Source organism: Desmodus rotundus, chromosome 4 (assembly GCF_022682495.2).
Source record: "Desmodus rotundus isolate HL8 chromosome 4, HLdesRot8A.1, whole genome shotgun sequence".
NCBI lineage: Eukaryota > Metazoa > Chordata > Mammalia > Chiroptera > Phyllostomidae > Desmodus > Desmodus rotundus.
In genome coordinates this window covers 94,332,328-94,355,642 of record NC_071390.1, presented here as the reverse complement: position 1 = coordinate 94,355,642, position 23,315 = coordinate 94,332,328, and the positions used below count along the sequence as shown (strand labels likewise).

General features: G+C 36.3%; 1 protein-coding gene across 2 annotated transcripts in view; it reads left to right on the top strand.

The window, feature by feature from the left end:
• The window catches only part of EMCN (endomucin), a 93,665-nt gene that overhangs the window by 17,938 nt on the left and 52,412 nt on the right, over positions 1-23,315 (top strand). For both annotated transcript variants that reach the window (XM_045183791.2, XM_024574910.3), the window contains exons 2-3: positions 16,133-16,267; positions 20,493-20,570. In XM_045183791.2, the coding sequence (XP_045039726.2) occupies positions 16,133-16,267; positions 20,493-20,570 (213 nt within the window). The remainder of the gene's footprint in view (positions 1-16,132; positions 16,268-20,492; positions 20,571-23,315) is intronic.

Genomic DNA, 23,315 nt, shown 5'->3' with positions numbered 1-23,315 from the left:
GAATATGGTCACAAAATAGAGGAAAAATGAAGGCTATGAAAAGTGAAATAAAGGAAAATATAAGGAAACAGGCACTCAAATCAATGGTGTGGAGAAGGGAGAAATAAACATTCCACCAGAACAGAATGAAGAAAGAAGAATTCAAAAAATGAGGAGAGGCTTAGGAATGTCCAGGACAACTTTAAACATTCCAACATCTGAATCATAGAGGTGCCAGAAGGAAAAGAGGAAGAGCAAGAAATTGAAAAATTATTCAAAAATATAATGAAGGAGAACTTCCCCAATCTGGCAAAAATTATTCAAAAATATAATGAAGGATAACTTCCCCAATCTGGCAAAGGAAATAACTTCCAGGAAGTCCAAGAAGCTCAGAGAGTCCCAAAGAAGTTGCATCCCAGGAAGCAAACACTAAGGCACAACATAATTACATTACCCAAGATTAAAGATAAGGAAAGAATCTTAAAAACAGCAAGAGAAAAGGAGACACTTACCTACAAAGGAGTTCCCATAAGACTATCAGCTGATTTCTCAAAAGAAACTTTTCAGGCAAGCAGGGGCTGGAAAGAAGTATTCCAAGTCATGAAAGGCAAGGTTCTACATCCAAGATGACTCTACCCAGCAAAGCTATCATTTAGAATGGAAGGGCAGATAAAGTGCTTCCCAGATAAGGTCAAGTTAAAGGAGTTTATCATCACCCAGCCCTTATTATATGAAATGTTAAAGGGACTTATCTAAGAAAAAGAAGATCAAAAATATGAACAGTGAAATGGCAACAAACTCACAACTATCAACAACCATACCTTAAAAAAATAAACCCCCCCAAAAAGAACTAAGCAAACAACTAGAACAGGAACAGGTTCACAGAAATGGAGATCACTGCAGGAATATCAGTGGGGAGGGGGAGGAGGGGGAGAGGGGGAAAAGGTACAGGGAATAAGAAGCATAAATGGTAGGTAAAAAAATAGACAGAGAGAGGTTAAGAATAGCGTAGGAAATGGAGAAGCCAAAGAACTTATATGTATGACCCATGGACATGAACTAAGGGTGAGGAATGCTGGTGGGAGGGGAGTACAGGGCAGAGGGGAATAAACGGGAGAAAAAAAATGGGACAACTGTAAAAGCATGATCAATAAAATATATTTAAAAAATAAAATAAAATACAGTATAATTATAACATTTTGAGGATTCTGGCTATTCAGGAAAAAATGTACTTATATTTACAATTGAATAAAGGTCTCCTGTCCAGTTCAGCACTGATAGTAGAAGGCACACAGAAATGTTAATGCCAACCTGATATTCATTTCTAATTGCTTGAAATCTGTCATTCTGGTATATCTTACATAATGATTCTAAACAAATAAAAATGGTTAATTATGCAAGGCACCATATTTTTAGGCATTCTGAACAAAATAAACTAATTATATACTGATAATAATGAGAGATTATACATAATTGGTTTCTCTTACTATCTCTGTTACTCTGTCAGGAAAGTAAATTTAATTGTTCAGACAGGAATTTGTCTTCAAAACCAGAAAAAATCAGTTTACAAATAAATGTCAACTGTGATTTAATGGCAACCTTCACAGTTAGAAAATACTTTATTGCTTAACACCAGTGATATCTCAGATTTCAGTAATTATTGCTGCTGCACTGAAGTGTTTATTCCATAGCTTGAGAATCTATATTTTTTTATTATCTATCTTGCCGTATTTATGAAGCAAACAATTTACAGCCAACACTGTCTGGAATAATTTACTACGGAACAAATTTATTATCATCCTCTGCTCAGCAAGCACATAAATGTGACTCAGCAATTCTGAACCCAGTAAATGGTATTTAATAAACTAAGAAACTAATTTATATAACTCAGATGCCACCGGGATATCTCCGTCCTTTAATATAAAAATATGTTCAGATCGAAGACTTACTCTCTGCTCTGAGGAAAGACCAATGCTCCACATTTCTGCAAACGAATCCTTTGTGGCAGAGGGAAGATTAAGTTCTCAGGCTCACCTTTTTTTGCAGCTACCTGCATCCTTCAAATCTTGTACTCCATTTGGTATCTTGCAACGTTTAACTTTGCGTGGTCAACAATGAAAATGCAGTTCCCTGTCCTTCATACATGCCCAGAAAGGTTCTCTTAACTAAAGTTTGGGTTGGTATTTGCAGACTGCATGTGTAGAAACCAAATTTACAGAAGAAAGGAAGGTTTGACGAAAGGAAGGTTTTATGTCAGAGTTAAGGATGAGTTTTAAATATCTCTGTTCTTAAATTTCCTTCTTACTTGGCCTTTTCTCTTTTCTGTTCCTCCATATATTCTGTCTTTTCAACCTCGGGGGTAAAAAACTAACAAATTGTTTCAGGGGTTTTTTTTTTTGGTTTTGTTTTTTTGTTTGTTTTTGTTTTTCTTGAGCAGAGATATTCAGATCTTTCTAGCTCTTCCTCACATCTCTTTTTCTTTCAATTTTTAAATTATTTTATTGTTGTTCAGTTATAGTTCTCTGCATTTTTTCCCCACCTCTCTACCCCACCCCAGCCAAACCCACCTCCCTTCTCTGCTTCTGCCCTCCCCCTCGGTTTTGTCCATGTGTCCTTTATAGTAGTTCCTGTAAACCCCTCTCCCCACTATCCCTCCCCCCCACCCCTCTGGCTATTGTTAGATTGTTCTTAACTTCAATGTCTCTGGTTATATTTTGTTTGCTTTTTTTCTTCTGTTGATTATGTTCCAGTTAAAGGTGAGATCATATGGTATTTGTCCCTCACTGCCTGGCTTATTTCACTTAGCATAATGCTCTCTAGTTCCATCCATGCTGTTGCAAAGGGTATAAGCTCTTTCTTTCTCTCTGCTGAGTAGAATTCCATTGTGCAAATGTACAATAGTTTTTTGATCCACTCATTTACTTATGGGCACTTAGGCTGCTTCCAGCAGTTGGCTATTGTAAATTGTGCTGCTATGAACATTGGGATGCATAGGTTCTTTTGGATTGGTGTTTCAGAGCTTTTAGGGTATAATCCCAACCGCAGAATTGCTGGGTCAAAAGGCAGTTCCATTTTTAATTTTCTAAGGAAATTCCATACTGTTTTCCACAGTTCTCACATCTCTTACAGCCTGGACATCCTTTTGCATTCCAAAAATCACCTTTAGAAATGCCACATCTGACCATTTGTTCTCAGATGAGAACACATTTTCCATCTGGGTCTTCGTTTTCCATGCCTACTATTGGCATCTGGTAATGGATTTTTGGAGGGTTCATTTTTCTAGTTAAAAGTGGATGATATCATGCAAGAAGGCACTACTTTAAAATAATGAGACAAATGAATTTCCTGATTTCTCCCTCATCAAGAGAGCAGGTACTTCCCAAACAGGCTTTGAAAGCATATTCTGGAAACGTGTCTGTTGCCTACTATTAAATACTAAAATCTGTTGCAATGTTCAGTGTAAGTTCTTTCTTTTTCTGAGGGCTGCATCTGTCCCTTGACATACAGAGTTATTTTTAAATGTGTTAGATTTAATTAACCCACCCCAAGTGACTACTGTGATGGCATCCTAATGAAATGTTCAGAATATTTTTAATTTGGAAAACATGCCATATAAAAGCTAGTCTCTAAAATCAGAGAGCAGACACCATAACTCCCCTGTCCTTGTGTAAATTCATGATGGGCCTTAGCGGGCATGTGGGTCAGTGCAGTTTTTCCATCACTAATGTGGAGAAACTGTGGGAAGTAGGTTTACCGAAAGCACTTAGCAATGGGATATACTGGAATCAAAAGGGCTTATAAATCCTTTGCTCTGTAAGTCTTTGCTTGTTTGTTTCTAATTAAAAAGAATGAGTCACGGGTGTGTAAAGAGTGTCCCTAACCATTTGCCCAGAATGGTTGAAACAAGATAAATTCAGATTCAGTTTGTGATGCTAGATGAAGCCTTTAGTCAAAATAACAAAATTGTACTGTTATTGATATACAAAGATATATTGTACAATGAAGTGGACCCCAATTTTCTGAAGATAAATCTCATTTATGTGGGATTTGCTATGAACTCCTTTTCCACAAACATAATAATTGTACCCACAGGTTTAGAAATAGAATGCTTCTAAATATTTAGCAATTTAAAAAATGTTGTATTTTATTACTCACAGTGGAAGCTATACATATTTAAAAATAGTAGCATGTGGGTGACTTTTTTTTAGTATACAGACAGTATTGAGTGTGGATACACATTTCATAATCGCTGGGAAAACTCTGCAGACCCCGGTGGCACCACACCCGCCGCATCACAGCAACCCTGGGCCTATTACACCATGCAAAGTCTCTTACTCCCACTGCACAGAACCAGCTTGCAAGTTTTCTTTCTATTATCCTGAAATTTTTCCATTCTACTACTATAATCAAAATTCCTCAAAAAATGGTGTAAGTGTGTTAGAAAAAGCAAATAAACTAGTTTATAAAACCTGGCAAAGTAGTTGTCAAAGTTAGGACATAAGTGGGAGACAGGTTATGATTTAGGGAAGACTTTAAGTTTTTCTCAGGAAGACTTTACCACCTTGAACCTACTGACTGTGTTGGACATGGCCCTGTAAGAAGTTAATCAAGTACTGGGGGACACTATAAGCAAGAAACATAAATTTGTTTGACCTAATGGTTTTTAATTATGATAAATTTAAGTGCAACCCAGATATGAGCTGCACCTCCCACCTTTTTATATATATTAATCTTTTGACTGTACAAAACCCCTATAGGGTGGGTTTCTATAATATTGAAAACTGAAGCTAAAGAGATTAAGCAATTTGCAGACAGTTTCATGGCTGGTAAGTGGTGGAGCCCGACCTCGAACCCAGCAACGCGGCCCCAGAGCCTTGCGGCATCCTCTTCCCGTGCCACACTGCCCCTTGCTTTAATTCGGGCTCACAGATTATCTTCAATTATTCAGTGTCTTTCTTAAATTCACATGGAACATTAGATATATATGTTAAAAAAAAAGTTGATGCAAATGAAATACAGAGGGCAAAATAGTTATTTGATGTGATCAAGGTGAAGTAATTAGTGATTTTGTTATAAAAGCGAACCAAACAATAATATATTTACCATATCACTGCTGCTTTATGCCAACACAAAAAAAGATAAACATTTTTCCTGCAACATTGCCCTAAAAACAGGACAAGTGACGAGTAAAGTCATAAAGACACTAAAGAAGTTATATCTTAGAAAGTCCTGCATAAATTTTCTCTGAGTCATTTGACACTACAATAAAAAGTTGACTATTTTACTTTAAAATTTCTAGTACAATTGTTTCACACTAATGCTCTGATAATGAACAACATAAGCCAAAACTTGGAGCTAAGAGATTGTGTTTTGTTTTGATTTATTTAATAATCCCTGATGGATAAAGGGGCTGGCTGGTCAACCAAAAACTGATGATCAATGTTTTTAACTTTCAATGCTTTTCCTATCTTAACAAGTTATATTCATTTTCATAACAATTAGCAATAAGATAAAAATGTCCTCTGAAGTCACTGGAGTACTGAAGTGTAGCCAGCGATACTGCAGCCACAGATGTGACTGGAGTCCCAAGACTCTAGGCAATGTAGAGGGAAATACCTGAAAGATGGAATTAGAATGTAAAAGCTTGCTTACTGTTACACACGCTTGTGTTCTTGCAATATCCATCATTGAAAGTTTTTTGTCCCTTCAAATAAGTCTTTTCAAGGCAATAAAAGATTGTCTTTGAATTTTCAGAAGGTATAAATCAATTTTTGTTCTTTTTAAAATATTTTTAACTAAAAGTATAGTCCTTCAACTGATACAAATTAAGTAACATTTTTCCTTTTATTATTATTTTTTAATTACTTTATTGTTGTTCAATTACAGTTGTCTGCATTTACCCCCCACCATTCACTCCCACTCAGCCATCACCACCTCCCTCCCCTGCTTCCACCCCCCCTTGCTTTTGTCCACATGTCCTTTATAGTTGTTCCTGAAAACCCTTCCCCCCATTATCCCCTCCCACCTCCCCTCTGGTTACCGTCAGATTGTTCTTTAAATTAAGTAACACTTTAAATCAGCTAGAGAGTTTTCCTTTACATTTGGTGAAGACAAAAACAACAGTAGATTAAATGAAAAATAAGATATCTCAAATTCAGTCCAATATGTTCTAGCTCCAAATGCAATATTGTAGACTAATTTTAGAAATTCAGTCATCCACCATTAAATATAGACATGAACACACACTGTGCATGCACACACATACATGCACATTGGTGGGAGGGCGTTGACCAGCTTATTAGACATGAGCTCTATTCGTTCACATAGGAATTAATTTACCTATACAAAATACTTCATCTTGTTACACTTGGTCTTCTATGTGGAAAAGAAAACTTTAAAACAAAGCATTCCAAATGTTTGTTTCAAACTCTGTCTTTTATCTTTCCTTTAGTTCTTCATAGACAAACACTCTAAAGGGAAATACGCTTTATCCAGGTATCATTGTCAAATTGCAAATGAATGTAGACACTTTTGTTCCTTAAAATACAGAATTCCCTTTAGGGCTCAGATTTCTCCCAGATAACAGATTAATTAATATCTCCATAAAGCCATTGTGGAAAACTGGTGAAGTACAAGCATCCTCTTGGTCTGTACAAATGCAACTTTACTTTATTTTTTGCCATAATGAATATTTACATTATAATTAAACTTATAGCTGTAAAGACTTTGTTCAACAGCCACCTTTTATAGAGAGGAAACTGAGGCCCAGTGTGGTAAAGTGGCTCAATCAAAATTACATAGTTAGTTAATGTCAGAATTGCCAGATCTGTTTTCCTTCTACTTCCCATCATGTCATTTCATATGTGCAAGTCACTATTCTGCGCTAATGTGATCTGCTGGTAAACGTGTCTAGTGAGGCCTTCCGTGTTTCAGAAGAAATGCTCAGGAGAACCTATAGTTGAAACCCAAGACTTCAATGACTATATTCTAAGTTCAGAGGAAAGCGGGAGCTGCCGTTAGAGAGCTAACAGGAGTGCAACTTCCTTCACTTATCATGGCCCCTAGATGGAGCCCAGAAAAGGGATAGAGCAGTGCTGTTTCTCCTAGGATGAGAGGGATCCCCCTGCATCCAAACTGTTGCCGCTCCTGAAGCCATGATGTGGGCCCAAGAGACTTGCTTGAAAAGATTGCTGGGCCATACCCCATTGCGTGAAGCCTAAGCATCTTGTTTCCTTGGAAGGTACTTTTTGAGCTGTAGAACCACACTTCCTCTCTGCAGTCACAGCACAGCATGGTGGAAGGGACTGTGGGACAATTGTCTACAAGCCCAGAAGTATGGCCAGGTTGTTCCTTTTCCCTCTTACTCCCACCCCTATAAGTGTTAAATAGAATCTTTGCCTTTTTATACCTCAAGGAATTGAAATTCTTCAAGAAAACTTGGACCAGTATACAAAAATCCTTTATCATAGAGTCTACCATTTAAAAATATCTCATTATTATGGAAGATGATTTTTAAAGAATCACAGTTCTTTTGTGAAGGACGAGTAACTGCATTGCCCCACAATTTCCAACCTAACCTAACACCTGAGCGAATAGAGGCATTTGCCTTGTACACCTTCACTCATTTGTCAGCAAAACACCTCATATTTTCGGGTCCATTTTGCAGATATTGTTCTTTTCTGTTTAAGAAATTCACCAACGTAATGCTGCCTTACCGTTCTCCCCAGAGGGGCCAGGTGGCTGAGACACCTGTCCACACTCAGAGCCTGCTGGGCTTGGCGCTCGCTCAACACCTCACAGATGGCTGGCAACCTGAGGAGATTCCTGTTTTGAGCACAACTTTCTCCCACTGATCTGCAATTTTTCTCTTTGTAAAAAATGAAACTTTCTTCTTACTTATCCCCAAAATTTATTCCACCTAGAAAATTTAAGCAGTCTCAAAACTTTTCTGCTCGCTACAGTACCTTGTTAAAATTAATTGAAAATGTACTTTAAATTTAAAATGATTTTCTGAGTTGCCACTAGCTCTGAGGTTTTTATTAAAAATTAAATTCTCCTGTTTATCTCTCCCAAAGTAGTTTGCTTACAGTGTCTAAGTCATCAGTGTCCCCGTACAGGCCACATATTATGGGGCCTCTATTGACTTTCCCTTCTACTTGACTACCCATATGAAACTTTTTTCCATGTTGTGCTAAATTATTTGATTCCTCTTGAACCTCTTCTTGCACAAAAATGATTGTAATTATTCCAGACACATAAAGAGACATCACCTTACCTTGATTTCACTTCACATTGTGTAAAACTAGCTATGTATAATATTAATCATAAAGCACCATTTTTATATGGCACTTTAGCATAATCTTACAGCTCTCTCTCTCTCTCTCTGTCTCTCTCTCTCAGGGGACAAATTCTAAAAAACATAGTTTTATTTAATAAAAGTTAATGGAGGTAAATAACTTATTACTTATATGTTTCATAGAGGATTTATGAAGTTTTGGATTAATGCAAATAAAAGAAATCATTAAGGATATATTCTAACATAGTAATTGCTTTTTCTTTCAATTGAGAAAAAATTAAGTGCATTACATTTGATTGGCAGTGAGCCAAAGTGAGCCTTTGCTATGTCAAAAGAGAAGGACCGCCATTAGTGTAAATATGTGTTGATACGACACTGGTCATCGAAAGCAGTTGGTAGTTAATCTTTAATGAAGGCTTTGTTTTGATGGGAACATGAACAGAGGTGCAATATTTTATTTAATTAATTAATTTAAATATAGTTTTATTTTATATATAAATTTGTCATATATTTTGTTTTTTAATATGCATGTTTTAATGTGTGAGATAAAATTGAAATTTTCAACTCAAACTTCATTAATGATCATTTACTAACAATTATGGTATAAGGTTCTCATTAAACAAGAATTATAATGCTAGCAATTACTGACAAATCATTATGAAAAGGGACCCTCCTACCAATTATAATACACTGATTTATGCATTGCTATCAACGCAAACTTTATGAATAGATGCACGTTCATTATAAGCTGTGATGCTTAAGGCGGTAAGCATCAGCAATTGTAACTAAACAATGGACAATTGCTTTGCTTCATGATAAAATCTGTGTAAAATTTCTGAACGTCTGAAGCATAGCAATATATAGACAGTGGCATTGCATGAAGATGATATGAATTAGTGGAAATAATATATAATAAGCTATTAAAATATAGAATTATCTACTTTATCTGAAATTCTCTAGATTAGTTGGTCTAGGTGAGAAAATTATTACCTAATTATGGTACTTTGAGGGTTTATGGGACCATTTAGTAATTAGCATTTTACTGTAATTACATGTTTCTAAAGAAATTATTCTTTTGTTTCTTTAAAGAATTTAAATCTTTCTTCTGAAATTTTGTTAATAGCTAAACCTGGCAAAGTAAATATTTTTTTCAAAGGCAATTCAGGGGAAAACAATGCTGTCTCCTTCAGGAGTGCACTCACTTTCCCGTATAGCAGAATGAGAAACGATAACAGATCTTTCGATGCTGCATAATAGAGCTCTGAATTGGGAGCCAGGGGGACATTTTTACTAACTGGTGTGGTGATCTTCTGAAACTACCGTAAACTAATATATTTTCTAAGTCATGAAATGTAGAGATTATATGATGTTAGGATATTTAAAACTTCTTGGCAAGTTTCAGGTCCTAGAAAGCTAACTTAGTCATTCAGTATTAGCACTGACCTAGAAGCAGCAAGTTCTGTTCTCTTAAGTAGTGGATTTCCAGGGGCCTTGAGACACGGACGTGGTAAGGAAAGAGATAACTGCTCAATATGAGGATAAGTGACATTCTAACTTTTAGAGACTATTTGTGAGTTACCCAGAAAGATTAGAGTTGATGACTCAGCCATTTGAAAACAGGAGAAAATGGGATACTTGGTTTCCAGCCATAGCTGAATTCTCAAACACAAAATATATAAATTCATATAAGAAATGTCCCATATGGTGTTCTGTATGAACACTGGGGAATTTCATACCTTGAACTTCAGAGAAAGGAAGATTATTCAGAGTGTGTGTAAATACCTTTGCATAAATGTATCATGTAATTTCTACAATTAAAATAGTTATTTGATTAAAATCCCAACAATGCTTTGTCCTTTGACAGCACCGGAAACTAGTGTCGGGTGTCCCAGGCTGGGTATGTGGGCATGGGCGGAATCAGGACAAAACGCCATCTGTTTCCCTCGGAACTTCCCAAGAGTAGCACTCTCTGACTTGGCACAAGCAAAGTCACTGGCACAAGCAAAACACAGGTTCTGTTAAATTTACCTCTAATCACCTTGGAGAGAAAGAGAAGGAAAATGCTACTCACTATATCTTGTGAAGAGAAAATACTTCAGGATAAATTGTTTATTATGACATCAAATCAAGCCTAGAAGAACCATAAATACAGTACAATCACAACTGCTTCTTGCATCATGAACAATAAAATCTTCAACAGTGGGAGTTGCTGGGAATAATTCTTATTCACCATACCATAAGAAAAAGCTTCTATGTGCAGCATTTTTTAAACTGAGTAAATCTTTATTTTTCTTTTTAAATATAGTTTCAGCAGATTGGAAGTTTCTCTTAAAGTGTTGTTGAATATGGAAATATTTTATGTGTGTATGTACATGTATGTAAAAGAATGAATGTTATTTTTAAGAAAAATGGTGAATTATGCCTGTTTCCTCATTCTAGGTACATAAAGGCAAAACACTAGTCACTTCCTCCCTTTTACTATCACACCTTGTTCAGAGAGCAGGTGGAGCTGGGGTATGTGGTTTTGTGGGAGCCACCTACTCTTGGCAAAATGTGTGGTAGTTAATAGTATCTTCTCTGGGGTCAAGGCTACCTGAATGAAAATTTCAACTGCAGCACTTCCCCATGTATCCTGTGGCCAAGCTGCTCAGCCTCTTAGAGCTTCAGAGTCCTCATCTGCAAAACGATGCTCATAAGAGTATGAGCACCGTACTGCCTGCCTTTTGTTGGGATGAAATGAGACAATCCACAGAAAGCACTCACATTGAACCTGGCATGTGGTGACATTCAATACTTTTAGGAGTTGTCAGTCCTTGCCAAAAGAGGCCATACTCTGTTGAGCAGACTGAAGAATTCAAATAGAAATGGAAATTATGAGCGCTAGTAGATTAAGGTTTACTCAAGGAAATCAGTGGCCATATGTGTGGAAGAGGATGGTGAGGAGGAAAAGTCTTTCAGTCCATCTCTATCTTACCTCATCAGTGGGTAGAAATTTGCCTTCTTGTAATTTACCTCAATTTATTTCATGGTGGGAACTCACTGATCTCACCTGCTGACTTCAAGAGGGCAGAAGATATTTCTAACATAAAAATGGGACTTTCAGAGCAATTCTACTCGTGTCTTCTCATTCTCTGCCACACCATTGCCTCATCACTTTTTTTTTACAGGAGAATTTCTGTTTAGTCATTTTCCCAAGTTCCCCACTGATGCACTGATATTGTCCCAAGTCCCAACTTGGTGTTCAAGATTCTCTTACAATCTGGCCTCCAGAATTTTACCAAACATCCACTACATCCTTTCGCAGAATGCTGCAATCCAGGCAAACAGAACTGTTTGCAGTCTTCTCAGTTACTTCTCAATCCCCCACTCCAGACCTTTGCTTGTGCTCTCTCCTCTAGTGTCTGCAGAAACACTGTTCAACCTCCAGCTCCTATGTCAACTCCCTCAGGAAACATTCCTTGCTTGTGCCAGCAGGTGCTCATCTTTTACCTCATAAGTTCCTGTCCAATTTTTTGTCTAGTATCTTTCAAATTTTTTAGCTGGAATCACAATAAGAAATATATCTTGCATTGGCACACATTTCCTTTACATTTACACACACACACTTCACCTACACAAAAGGTTCATGAGATTATTTGCAAATCATTCTAGTATTGTCTCTTTTTTTCTTTAATTTGGCAAAAGACCTAACTGTGATCCACTAACCATATTGTATTGTTGTTGTTGTTAAAACAAATTTATGGGAGTAACATTGGATAATAAAATTATACAGGATTCAAGTGTACAATTCTATAATACATCATCTGGATATTGCCTTTGTCCCCACCACCCAAAGTTGAGTGTATGGTGACAGAGGAGATTTGACTTTGGGTGGCGGCCACAAAACAATTTTAAATCACTCTTTAACTGCATCATAAACTGCGCTTTGAAAAACAATGGTCTATGTACAAAATATCCTTTATTATTTATTTTGTAGAGGCATATGTTCCCCACCAGAATGAAAGCTACATGAGGGTGATAATATGTGGTACCTTATAGAACCTTTTACTGTATCAAATAATGCCATTCATATTAGTTACTACATGTTTGTAGAAGAAAAGAAGGGAAGGAAGAAAGAAACGAAGGAAGAGAGAAAGGGAGGGGGAAGGAAGGAAATAAAAATACCTCTGAAGATATCAATTAAACTCAGAAGTCAAGGTTGTTAATATTTAGGTAGTCAATAGATGAGAATCATTCAAGTTATGTATAAGAAAATTTTCCAGTAAGTGTGATATGTGCTTCTTTGAATAACTTCTTTAACCACGAACTAAACTTAGGAAATAGTGTCACATCATGGACTCTAGGAGAAAAAGAAAGATAATGAAAACAAAATGACTAACAGAAGATGACCTCACGCATGCTATGTTATTCTCTGTGATGAATACTGTGGGAGGGAGTGGGGCCACACCAAGGGTGTGAAGTATACCCAAGAGGCAAAAAAAAGTTTTAGACTTGATTTCCATAAATCCAGTGAAAGGTAGTTCTGTCATTTCTGTATGCGCTGAACACATCTACACATGCTGAATACATCAAACAATTTCTGCTCACTGTCTATAAACAAAGTTGGTACTAAGCTCTAACACTTCCAAGCGCCTCAAAACTATAAAGCAGCGATTTTCAACCAATGTGCCACAAGAATTTTAAAACATGCAATACCTAACTATAGAATCAGGGCATCTCTTTTCCCTTAGATTTTCAAATAAAAAAATGACAACAGCCAATACAACAACAGCCATCCAGTGTGAATCAAAATTATAACCTTTTTTTGTTAGATTGGCAAAAATATATTTTTGGGTATGCCACAGAATTTCATTAATTAGGTTATGTGTACCATGAGATGAAAAATGTTGAAAATGGATGCTATAAAATGAAATAGGACATACACCCTATCTCATGGCATCTGAAATATTGCTTTTCACTGACATGAAAGATTATTGGTATTTCCCAGATTCAAAGAAAAAAATTTTTAATTAACTTTATTTTTATTCACTATAACTAAAGAAGTTAACACATTATATTTTAATGTAACAAAAGTTATAATTGATGAGGTTATATCTACATTTTAAAGGATTACAATGATTTTAGTATACCCAAGGACAATATTTAAATTGTACTATTTTTGAAATGTAAAATGCACAATTATAATACCAGGCTACATATTTTATTTTTTTAACATTTTAATTTTTAAAATTTAAAAATTACAGTTGACATTTAATATTGCAAAGAGAAAAATTTTGGATGAAATTTAAATTTGGAAGTCATACTGATAACATACATTTACTGAAATGACATAGCTAGTTTAGGATTTGAATATGTCTTTGTTATTCAAAATCCATCCTCTTCACTAAATTCTATAGTATATTCCATTGACTCTACAACATAAAAATAATGACTTCTACAGACATGAATATTTTTTCTAAGTTCTTTGTAGACATTTGTTTGTTGTTTTTTCATCTTCAAACTAACAGTGAGTGTACAGAGACAAGAATAACAAAATAGAAGATTAAAAGCTTGTATAAATTACAAAATTATGTGAAAAAAAATTTTCATAAATCATTGAGAACTCCTACCTCACTCTGAAAAAGTAATATTTCAATGGAAGCTCTAAGAATTATTATTAAATATTGACTTTCTACTACCAAAATAGAATTGTTAAAAGTAAATATAGTTGCAGCCAATATTGAAGCATAGGTAAATAAAACTTTGCCTCCTCACACAACCAAAAGAAGGACAACAACAAATTTTAAAACAAAAAATAGCCAAACCTGCCAGAAAATTAACTGTATGGAAGTCCCACAACCAAGGAGTTAAAAGAGAAACATTCACCCAGACCCATAGAGGGTCAGACCAGCAGCTGGGATGGCAAGGACTCAAGGCACGGTGGCAGCTGGAGGGCCGGGAGAGGCAGTGGCTGGCAGAGCAGGTGGTCAAACATTTGCGTTGGACCCCCACCCCACATACAGTGCCACAAAGCAGTGACATGGGTTGCCCACCCCTTACTATGTAACAGGTGCACCCAGACAAAAAATATGGCCCAAATGAAAAAAACAGATCAAAGCTCCAGAAAAAATACACCTAAGCAATGAGGAGAGCGCTAACCAATCACATGCAGAGTTCAAAACACTGGTAATCAGGATGCTCACAGAGATGGTTGAGTATCATCACAAAATAGAGGAAAAAGTGAAGGCCATGAAAAGTGAAATAAAGGAAAATGTACAGGGAACCAACAGCGACGGAAAGGAAACAGGGACTCAAATCAACAGTTTGGAGCAGAAGGAAGAAAAAAACATTCAACCAGAACCGAATGAGGAAATAAGAATTCAAAATAATGAGATTTTCGAGATCCTCTGGGACAACTTTAAACATTCCAACATCTGAATCATAGGGGTGCCAGAAGGAAAAGAGGAAAAACAAGAAATTGAAACATTATTTGAAAACATAATGAAGGAGAACTTCCCCAGTCTGGCAAAGGAAATAGACTTCCAGGAAGTCTAAGAAGCTCAGAGAGTCCCAAAGAAGTTGTATCCAAGGAAGCACACACCAAGGCACATCATGATTTCATTACCCAAGATTAAAGATAAGGAGAGAATCCTAAAAGCAGCAAGGGAAAAGGAGACACTTACCTACAAAGGAATTCCCAGAAGAATATTAGCTGATTTCTCAAAAATAAATAAATAAATAAATAAACCTTACAGGCAAGAAGGTGCTGGAAAGAAGTATTCAAAGCCATGAAAGGCAAGGTTCTACATCCAAGATGACTCTACCCAGCAAAGCTATCATTTAGAATGGAAGGGCAGATAAAGTGATTCCCAGATAAGGCGAAGTTAAAGGAGTTCATCATCACCAAGCCCTTATTATATGAAATGTTAAAGGGATTTATTTAAGAAAAAGAAGATCAAAAATACAAACAGTAAAATGACAACAAACTCAAAACTATCAATAACTGAACCTAAAAAACAAAAACAAAAATGAACTAAGCAAACAACTAGAACAGGAAGATTCACAAAGAAAGAGATCACATGGAGGGTTATCAGCAGGGAGGGGTGGGGGGAGAGAGGGGAAAAAGGTACAGGGAATAAATAGCATAAATGGTAGATACAAAATAGACAGGGGAAGGTTAAAAATACTATGGGAAATGGAGAAGCAAAGAACTTATATGTATGACCCATGGACATGAACTAAGGTGGGGAATGCTGGTGAAAGAGGGGTACAGGAAGGAGGGGAACAAACGGGAGAAAAAAATGGCACAACTGTAATAGTATAGTCAATAAAATACATTTTAAAAAAGTAAATAAGTAATGCAGATCATAATTGCCTTTATTTCTATGCCTTTGGTTATTACAGTTTAGAGAAGTAAACCATTTGAAAATGCAGATTTATGGTGGCTTAATGGCCAAAAAATTAAGCATGTTGAATATTGCCAATATTTAGTAAAATATCCGCTGCCCAGAGAGTGCCTATTTAATTATTTCATCTGACATTAGTTAAGTTGACTTAAAAATAGTGTTAAATTTCGAATTCACACATTTGTTCTTTACTAGTTTTTTCAGACACTATTTTGTTTCAGGCTCACAGACTGCTCCTTCCAGCCATGCTCACAATTCATGTCATTGGTGAGAAGCAGATGGGGTTGTGAGTGAATGAAAACCTCAAGGCTGAACTCGTAACAATCAGAAAATTAATTTCAAATGCATGCCCTATTGACTGGGTTAGCAGCAACATACATATAGCTTATTTTATTTAAATGTAATAATCTGAGATTTGGCAAAATAAATGTAAATTTTAATGTGACCACTTCAACACAATTTACTTTTTCAGATGATCAAATCCCAAGTGCTCCTGCGTCCAGCACAGCAGCATCTCCTTCAAAAGGAACATCTGTCTCACTGCCAGTCTCAGGGTCGTCATTACCAGAAGTTGTTACGACATCCATAGCGGGAACATCTCCCAATGGTAAGATAAACACCTAGTGAAATATACTCTTAACCTTAACAAATAAAATTAGTACCACCTATGTAATTTAATCACAGGAAAATAATTTGAGGCCTTATATCTATTATGAAGTTCTGTGCTATTTTAGTATTTTGAAACTCATGTTATTTTGGATTGGATACAGAACCCTGAGGTCTCAGTAGGCTTCTTTGATAATGTCCCCTTGGATCACTTCCTGTTGGAGAATTATCCTATTGCAAAGGTTAAATACACAAGGTTTATTTTTAGAGTAGAATAAAATCACCATTTCCTAAATCATAAAAATATCTGTCTAAATGTTTTAGTTCTCCACTTAAGCAGCACAGCTGACAAGATGAAACTATGCTAATAACAAGCTGATTGTGTTAGTTTTATCAGGCTGATTACAGCTTTAATTTGTAGGTTTCAGTAACAACGTCATCATTATGGTTACTGGACTCAGTGACAACAGCATCATGTTTTATGGCTCTAGGTATTAAAAGGAATTACCTTACCATCCATGAAAGTAAAAGGAGCCATTAAGATCATTGAATTAAAAACTCAAGAGGTTATCAATCCAATGAATACCCTGTTGTTTGTCCTGCAACATACATAAAATGAGGCAACTCACTCAGGGCCAGTAATCAATGGAGACGAAACATAAAACTGTTTGTTGATCACATGTGGGCAGAAAACCTGGTTAGAACGGTAAGTTCACAGAAAGACCTGATAATCATATACCCTGATGAATGACTGACTAAAATTCCCACAGCTGTCTTTCTTGCCTCTCTATTCTTCACCCACCTTTTGTTCTGATGCCAAACTTAAACACATGCTGAGGGCCCATGAGGGCTAGTTAATTAGGCCTGAAAGGGGTGGTGATTCTCATGGAGGATATTATGAATATAGTCCATTATTTCTGAAATGTTTAATTTTAAGGTGAAACCTTAAATGCCTAGAATTTCTCTACAAACCAGGAGTAAGCATTACACAATGAGGTCACCACAGGGAATTTTATTTCTAGAATGTAGTGCAGGCTTTATTTTCAACCAACAGAGGCTCCAAATGACATACATAATCAGGAAGCATGAGGCCTCCAGTCCACTCCTACACAATGTACTTTTACGGTTTTTAAAAATTGTCTCAGTCCTATTTCCAGGGTTAATAATGCTCCCCCAGTTAGTACTGGCTTGACATGCAGAACCAAAAGGTTGAAGTTCCACAATTGTTATGTTAGTTACTTGGAACTTATTATTTTTCAATAGGAAGACCCCTAACCCTGCCTACAATGATTTGTGGTGCATAACGCTATCCAAACAACAACACAAATCGCAACCACTATGTTAAAGACAATGGAAGGACATTCAGGGAAGGAATTCAGACAGAATGGTCATTTCTGATACCAGGAACGTATCTTAAGTTTCTGACTTGGAATGGAAACTCTGTGCCTACCCAGGTAAAGCACAGCTGAGAGACATCTTTAGTGCCTTTATAGTTGGGGGCTTCTGTAAAGGGACCCTGAAGCACCCTTCCCTGAAGCAAGTGCATAGAACACTTGAGATTGTGTGTGTACACACACACACATACACACACACACACTTCTCATTCCTTTTCATGGGCACATTTACTGCTTCCTAGACCCCAGTTAATGAAAATTAAGCTCTGGTCTGTGTTTTTCAAAAGTACCCCAGAAGACTTTTGAATTATTCACATTCAATGGTAAAAATTGTAATAGGCTAGAGAAGCTTTGGTTTTTTATTTTTATAATAAAAATGGTCACATAAATCCTAAAGTAGAGAGTACTATTAATTAATATCGATATGCTCATTTCCCAGAATCAAGATTTTACCACCGTTGTTTCATTTTTTGTCTTCCCTCCCTCTTTCTTTTCCTTCCTTCTTCTTTCTGTTTCTTTCACTTCTCTCTTTTTATTTGGTTGTAAAATATTTTGAATGGAATCCAGACTTTATGATGTTTTACCTCTACATACTAACTGTGCATCTCTAAAATATGGAAAATTTATTACATAGAAATCCCTGAAGTTAATAATAATTTCTTAGAATCATCTAATATTTGTTTAGAGGGATTTTAAGGGTTAAAAATATAGTAAACTCGAATATAGCAGTGAAGAGGGGTTAGGGGAAGGAAATGAGTCCACTCTGGAGTCTCTCAGGAGAGCTGTGGGGAGAGTGGTGGTGAGGCAGATGAAGGAGGAAAGGCGGGCTCTGTGGCCGCAGTCTGCTCTGACACAGGACGGGCACCAGAAAGTCTGGCATGGTGGCTGGGATAGATGGGGTCATCAGGCAGCTGGGGGTCCATGATGTCTACAGGCAAATGAGAAGGGAACAAAGGCAGAGAAAGGAACTCCTTTCTGTCTGGCTTACTTCATCAGCATTTTTATATTAGGGCATAAGGAATTGAACTATGTATACTGGACATTGCCCATGATCCTAAAAGCAATATAATGAATACACAAATAATGAAGATGATAAGAAATTTGTCTTGAATTCTCGTATTCTAAGCAGTGTATCAGTATTAGATGTCTTCTTAACTTCACACCTGTGAGAGGATTTACATATTGGGGAGTTTTATACAATATAACCTCCTTCGAAATAACTATCTTTAGATTATACAATAATATCACAAAAGGTATATCTATAGTGAAGTGATTGCATATTCCCCTCATCCTCGTGGCCAACATGGTCATTTTAGCCACAATAAAGTTTTAACAACAAAAAAAGCATGTCATGGAGAAGCTTCTTTATTTTCATTGTAAAGCTTCCCAATCAGATTATCTTTTTCAAATGCCAAAAGACACTTGATTTAATAGTGTGCACGTGCTTCTTTTTTTTTAAAGATCTTACTCATTACCCTGGCTGGTGTGGCTCAGTGGATTGAGTACTGGCCTGCAAACTGAAAGGCCACAGGTTAGATTCCCAGTCAGGGTAAGTGCCTGGGTTGCAGGCCAGGTCCTCAGTTGGGGGTGTGCGAGAGACTACTGATCGATTTTTCTCTCCCTCTATTTTTCCCTCCCTTCCCCTCTCTCTAAAAATAAAATAAAATCTTTAGAAAAGAGAAAGCCCTGGCTGATGTAGCTCAGTGTATTGAGCACTGGCCTGCAAATCAAAGGGGTGCCGGTTCAATTCCCAGTCAGAGTACATGCCTGGGTTGCCGACCAGGTCTCCAGTAGGGGGAACTTGAGAGGCAACCACACATTGATGTTTCTCTCCTTCTGTTTCTCCTTCTCTTCTCTACGTAAGATCGGATCTTATTTATTTTTAGAGAGATGGGAAAGGAGAGAGAAATAGAGCAGGCGAAACATCAATGTGGGAAACATCAATCAGTTGTCTGTCGCATGCCTCCAACCAGGGATCTGGCCCACATCCTGGGCATGTGTGCTGACCTGGAATCAAACTGATGACCTTTCAGTTTGCAAGATGATGCTCAACCCCTGAGCCATACCAGTCAGAGCTATAAGCTATAGTGCTTATGTGTATTCTAAAGCATGTATATTTTCTTTCTCCTGAAAATGGCAAAAATTTTAACATCAGAAAAGTGAAAAATGTGCAACTAAGGTGGGAATTCTTGCAGCGATGGCAAAGGTGATGGATAGAGCTTTGCCCAGAGCAGGGCTTGCTCTTAGGAGGTTTACCCAATTAGAGATAGGACTTGATCTCTTCCTAAATTTGTATCAAAGGCTAATGGACAGAACTGAAAATCAATATTTTGCAGACACTGAATATTATCATAAATTGAACTTCTAAAATACAAAGATAAACCTGAAATTTCAGTCTTAAATCAACACAATGAAATGTGATTCATAAAAAAAGAGGTATGTTATTCTCAGGTGTTATTGACCAGGTCATTTTTCCCATGGGAAAATCATTTTTTTTACAATAATATTTTTTGCACATTTTAAGGTCCTCAGGTAACAAACTATAGTTAAAACTTGCTCTGGGGGCCTCTAATAGGAAAATGTGTGTATGCATGTGTGTATGTGTGTGTATGTGTGTGTTTCCATAGGGCCAGTCAAGTATTCGGTACTTACATTTCCCACCGTGGACAAAGAGAGCTGGAAAATGCACAAATTAAAGATAGGCAAACACTTTTCCAGTACCTCTACAGACAGTTTACAGCCCACCTCCAGATTTGACTGACTTTTATTTACTCCTTGGCAGGTGAGATGAAATTGTGATTAATAATAATGTCATCTATCTTATCAAACTAGGAATAACTAACAAGGGGTCCGTACCAACATCTCTGCTGCCAACAGTTCCTTCAATGACCACTACAGTTAAAGGTGAAGGTGAGTAATAATGTGTTTTGCCACCATTTTTCTTTTCTAATTTGCACACCATAATGTCATATACCATACTGTATATTCTTTTAAAGTACAGAATTGCGTGTTTTTAGTATACTCACAAGTTGGAAAACCATCACCACTATCCAATTCCAGAATATTTTCATAACCCCAGAAAGAAACCCTATATTTGTTAATAATCACTTGCTACTCTCAGCTTCCCTTAGCTCCTGGCAGCCACTAATCCACTTTTTCTCTCTATAGATTTGCCTATTCTAGAAATTTCATATAAATAGAATCCCATAATCTATGATTTTGTGTCTTACTTCTTTCACTTAGTATAATGCCGTTAGGTTCATCCGTGCTGTGGTGTGTTTCTGTAGCTCATTCTTTTCTATGGCTGAATAATATTGCATTATATGGATTATTAGATTTCATTGACCTGTGTATGCATTGGTGGACATTTGAGCTGTTTCTACATTTTGACTCTTATAAATAATTCTGCTAAGAACATTTGTTTACCAGTTTTTGTGTGACCGTGTGTTTTCATTTCTCTTGGGTATGTATACCTTGAAGTGCTGAGTTACCACGTGGGAACTCTATGTTCAACTTTCTGAGGAACTAATTTCTGGAAGAGCTGCATTGTATTATATTCCCACCAGAAATGTACGAGAGTATGAATTCTCTATTTTCTAACCAATACTTGTTGTCTGTCTTTTTCATCATGGCCATTCCAGGGGGTGTGAAGTGGTATCTCATTGTGGCTCTGATTTACATTTTCCTAATGACTAATGGTATTGAGCATCTTTTCGTGTCCTCACTGACCATTGTATATCTTCTTTGGTGAAATGTCTATTTAAGTCCTTGCCCATTTTTTAAAATTGAGCTATTTGTCTTTTTATTGTTGAGTTGTAAAGGTTTTTTATATATTTTGAACTAGATCCTATTGGATAGATAACTTGCAAATTCATTCTCCCATTCTATACGTTGTCTTCTCATTTTTTTGATGATACCCTTTGAAGGATTAAAATCTCTAATTTTGATGAAGCAAAATTTATATTTTCTTTTGTCATGTAGAGTAAGCAAAACTTTACCTATCTTAGGTTTTCAGCTGGGGACTTTAGCAAAAAGACTTACAACCAAAATGAAAAAAAAAAAAAAACTAACCCAGTTTATTAACACATGCAGAGCACATCATGTGAGAACCTTAAACTAAAGGTAACTCAAAACAGCAGCTCAGAATTCATCTTATATTATATACCATCTTCAACAAAAACAACAAAAAAAACCCAATAAATCTGTAAAAAGAAAAAGAAAAAGAGAGAATGACAGGACAAAGAAAAACAGTTAAGCCCCTCTAGGGTGGCAGACTGAGGGAGGGTAAATATATGAAAGGAAACGTAATGGACTAAGTTTTGTTTGCAAATTCCTCTGCTGCCTTCTCTGGGCTGATAAGGGTTTGTCTCCAGTAAAAGGAGAATGTATATCCTGCCTCATAGACAGAAAAAGGGAAGCTTTTCCTGCATTTGCTGCTTCTTAATTGCCCTCAGCTTAAATTTTTGTCAAAGACACATAGTTGGGGGTGACACTCTAGTTTTCTTCAATCACTTGTGCAGTGGGGTCTAATCTAAGAAACCATTGCTCAACTCAAGTCACAAGATTTACACCAATGTATTCTTCTAAGAATTTTATAGTTTTGGGTCTTATATTTAAGTCTTTGATTTTGTATATGATGTAGGGTAGAAGTCTGGCTTCCTTCTTTCACATGTAATTATTTATTTGTCTTAACACCATTTTTTGAAAAGACTATTCTTCCCTGATTTGAATTGTCTTGGCACTCTTAATGGAAATCAATTGTGTTTTTCTGGACTTCCAAATTTACTCCATTTATCTTTATGTCTCTCCTTGTCCCAGCATTATACACTCTTAATTACCAGAGTTTTGCATTAAGTTTTGAAATGAGTGCTCCAACATTTTTCTTCTTTTTCAAGATTGTTTTGGCTATTTTGAATCACTTGAATTTTCATATAAATTTTAGAATCAATTTGTCAATTTCTTCAAGAAGTCAACTGAGATTGTGATAGGAATTACATTGACTCTGGGAAGATCATTTTGGGAAATGTTGGCATTTTAATAGTCTTAATTCTTCCAATCCATGAATATGAGGTGTTTTTCTATTTACTTAGGTCTTTTCAAATTTCTTTTGATAATGTTTACAGTTTTCGGTGTCAAAGACTTGCTCTTCTTTTGTTCAATTTATTTCTAATATTTTATTCATTGTGATGATGTTATAAGTGGAATCACTTTATTAATTTTACTTTGGATTGTTCAGTGCTACTATACAATTTATTTTCAAATAGTTAATGTGTACCCTGCCACCTTATTGAGCTCATTTATTGGTTCTAACTTGTGCATGTGTTGTGGGGGGGGGGTTCCTTAGGATTTTCTGTACCCGTGATTCATCTCCAAATAGAGATGATTTTACTTCTTTCTTTCTAATCTGGATGATTTTTATTTTATTTTCTTGCATATCTGCCCTGGCTAGAACCTTCAATACAACTTTGAATGGAAGTGGTGAGAGGAGGTATCTTTGTTTTGTTCCTAATTATAAGGGAATGCCTTTAGACTTTAATCATTAAGTATGATGTTATTGTGGGCTATTCATAGATGTCCTTTATCAGGCTGAGGAAATACCTTCTATTAGTAGTTGGCTGAGTGTTCTTACAAGACACTGGATTTTGTCATATATGT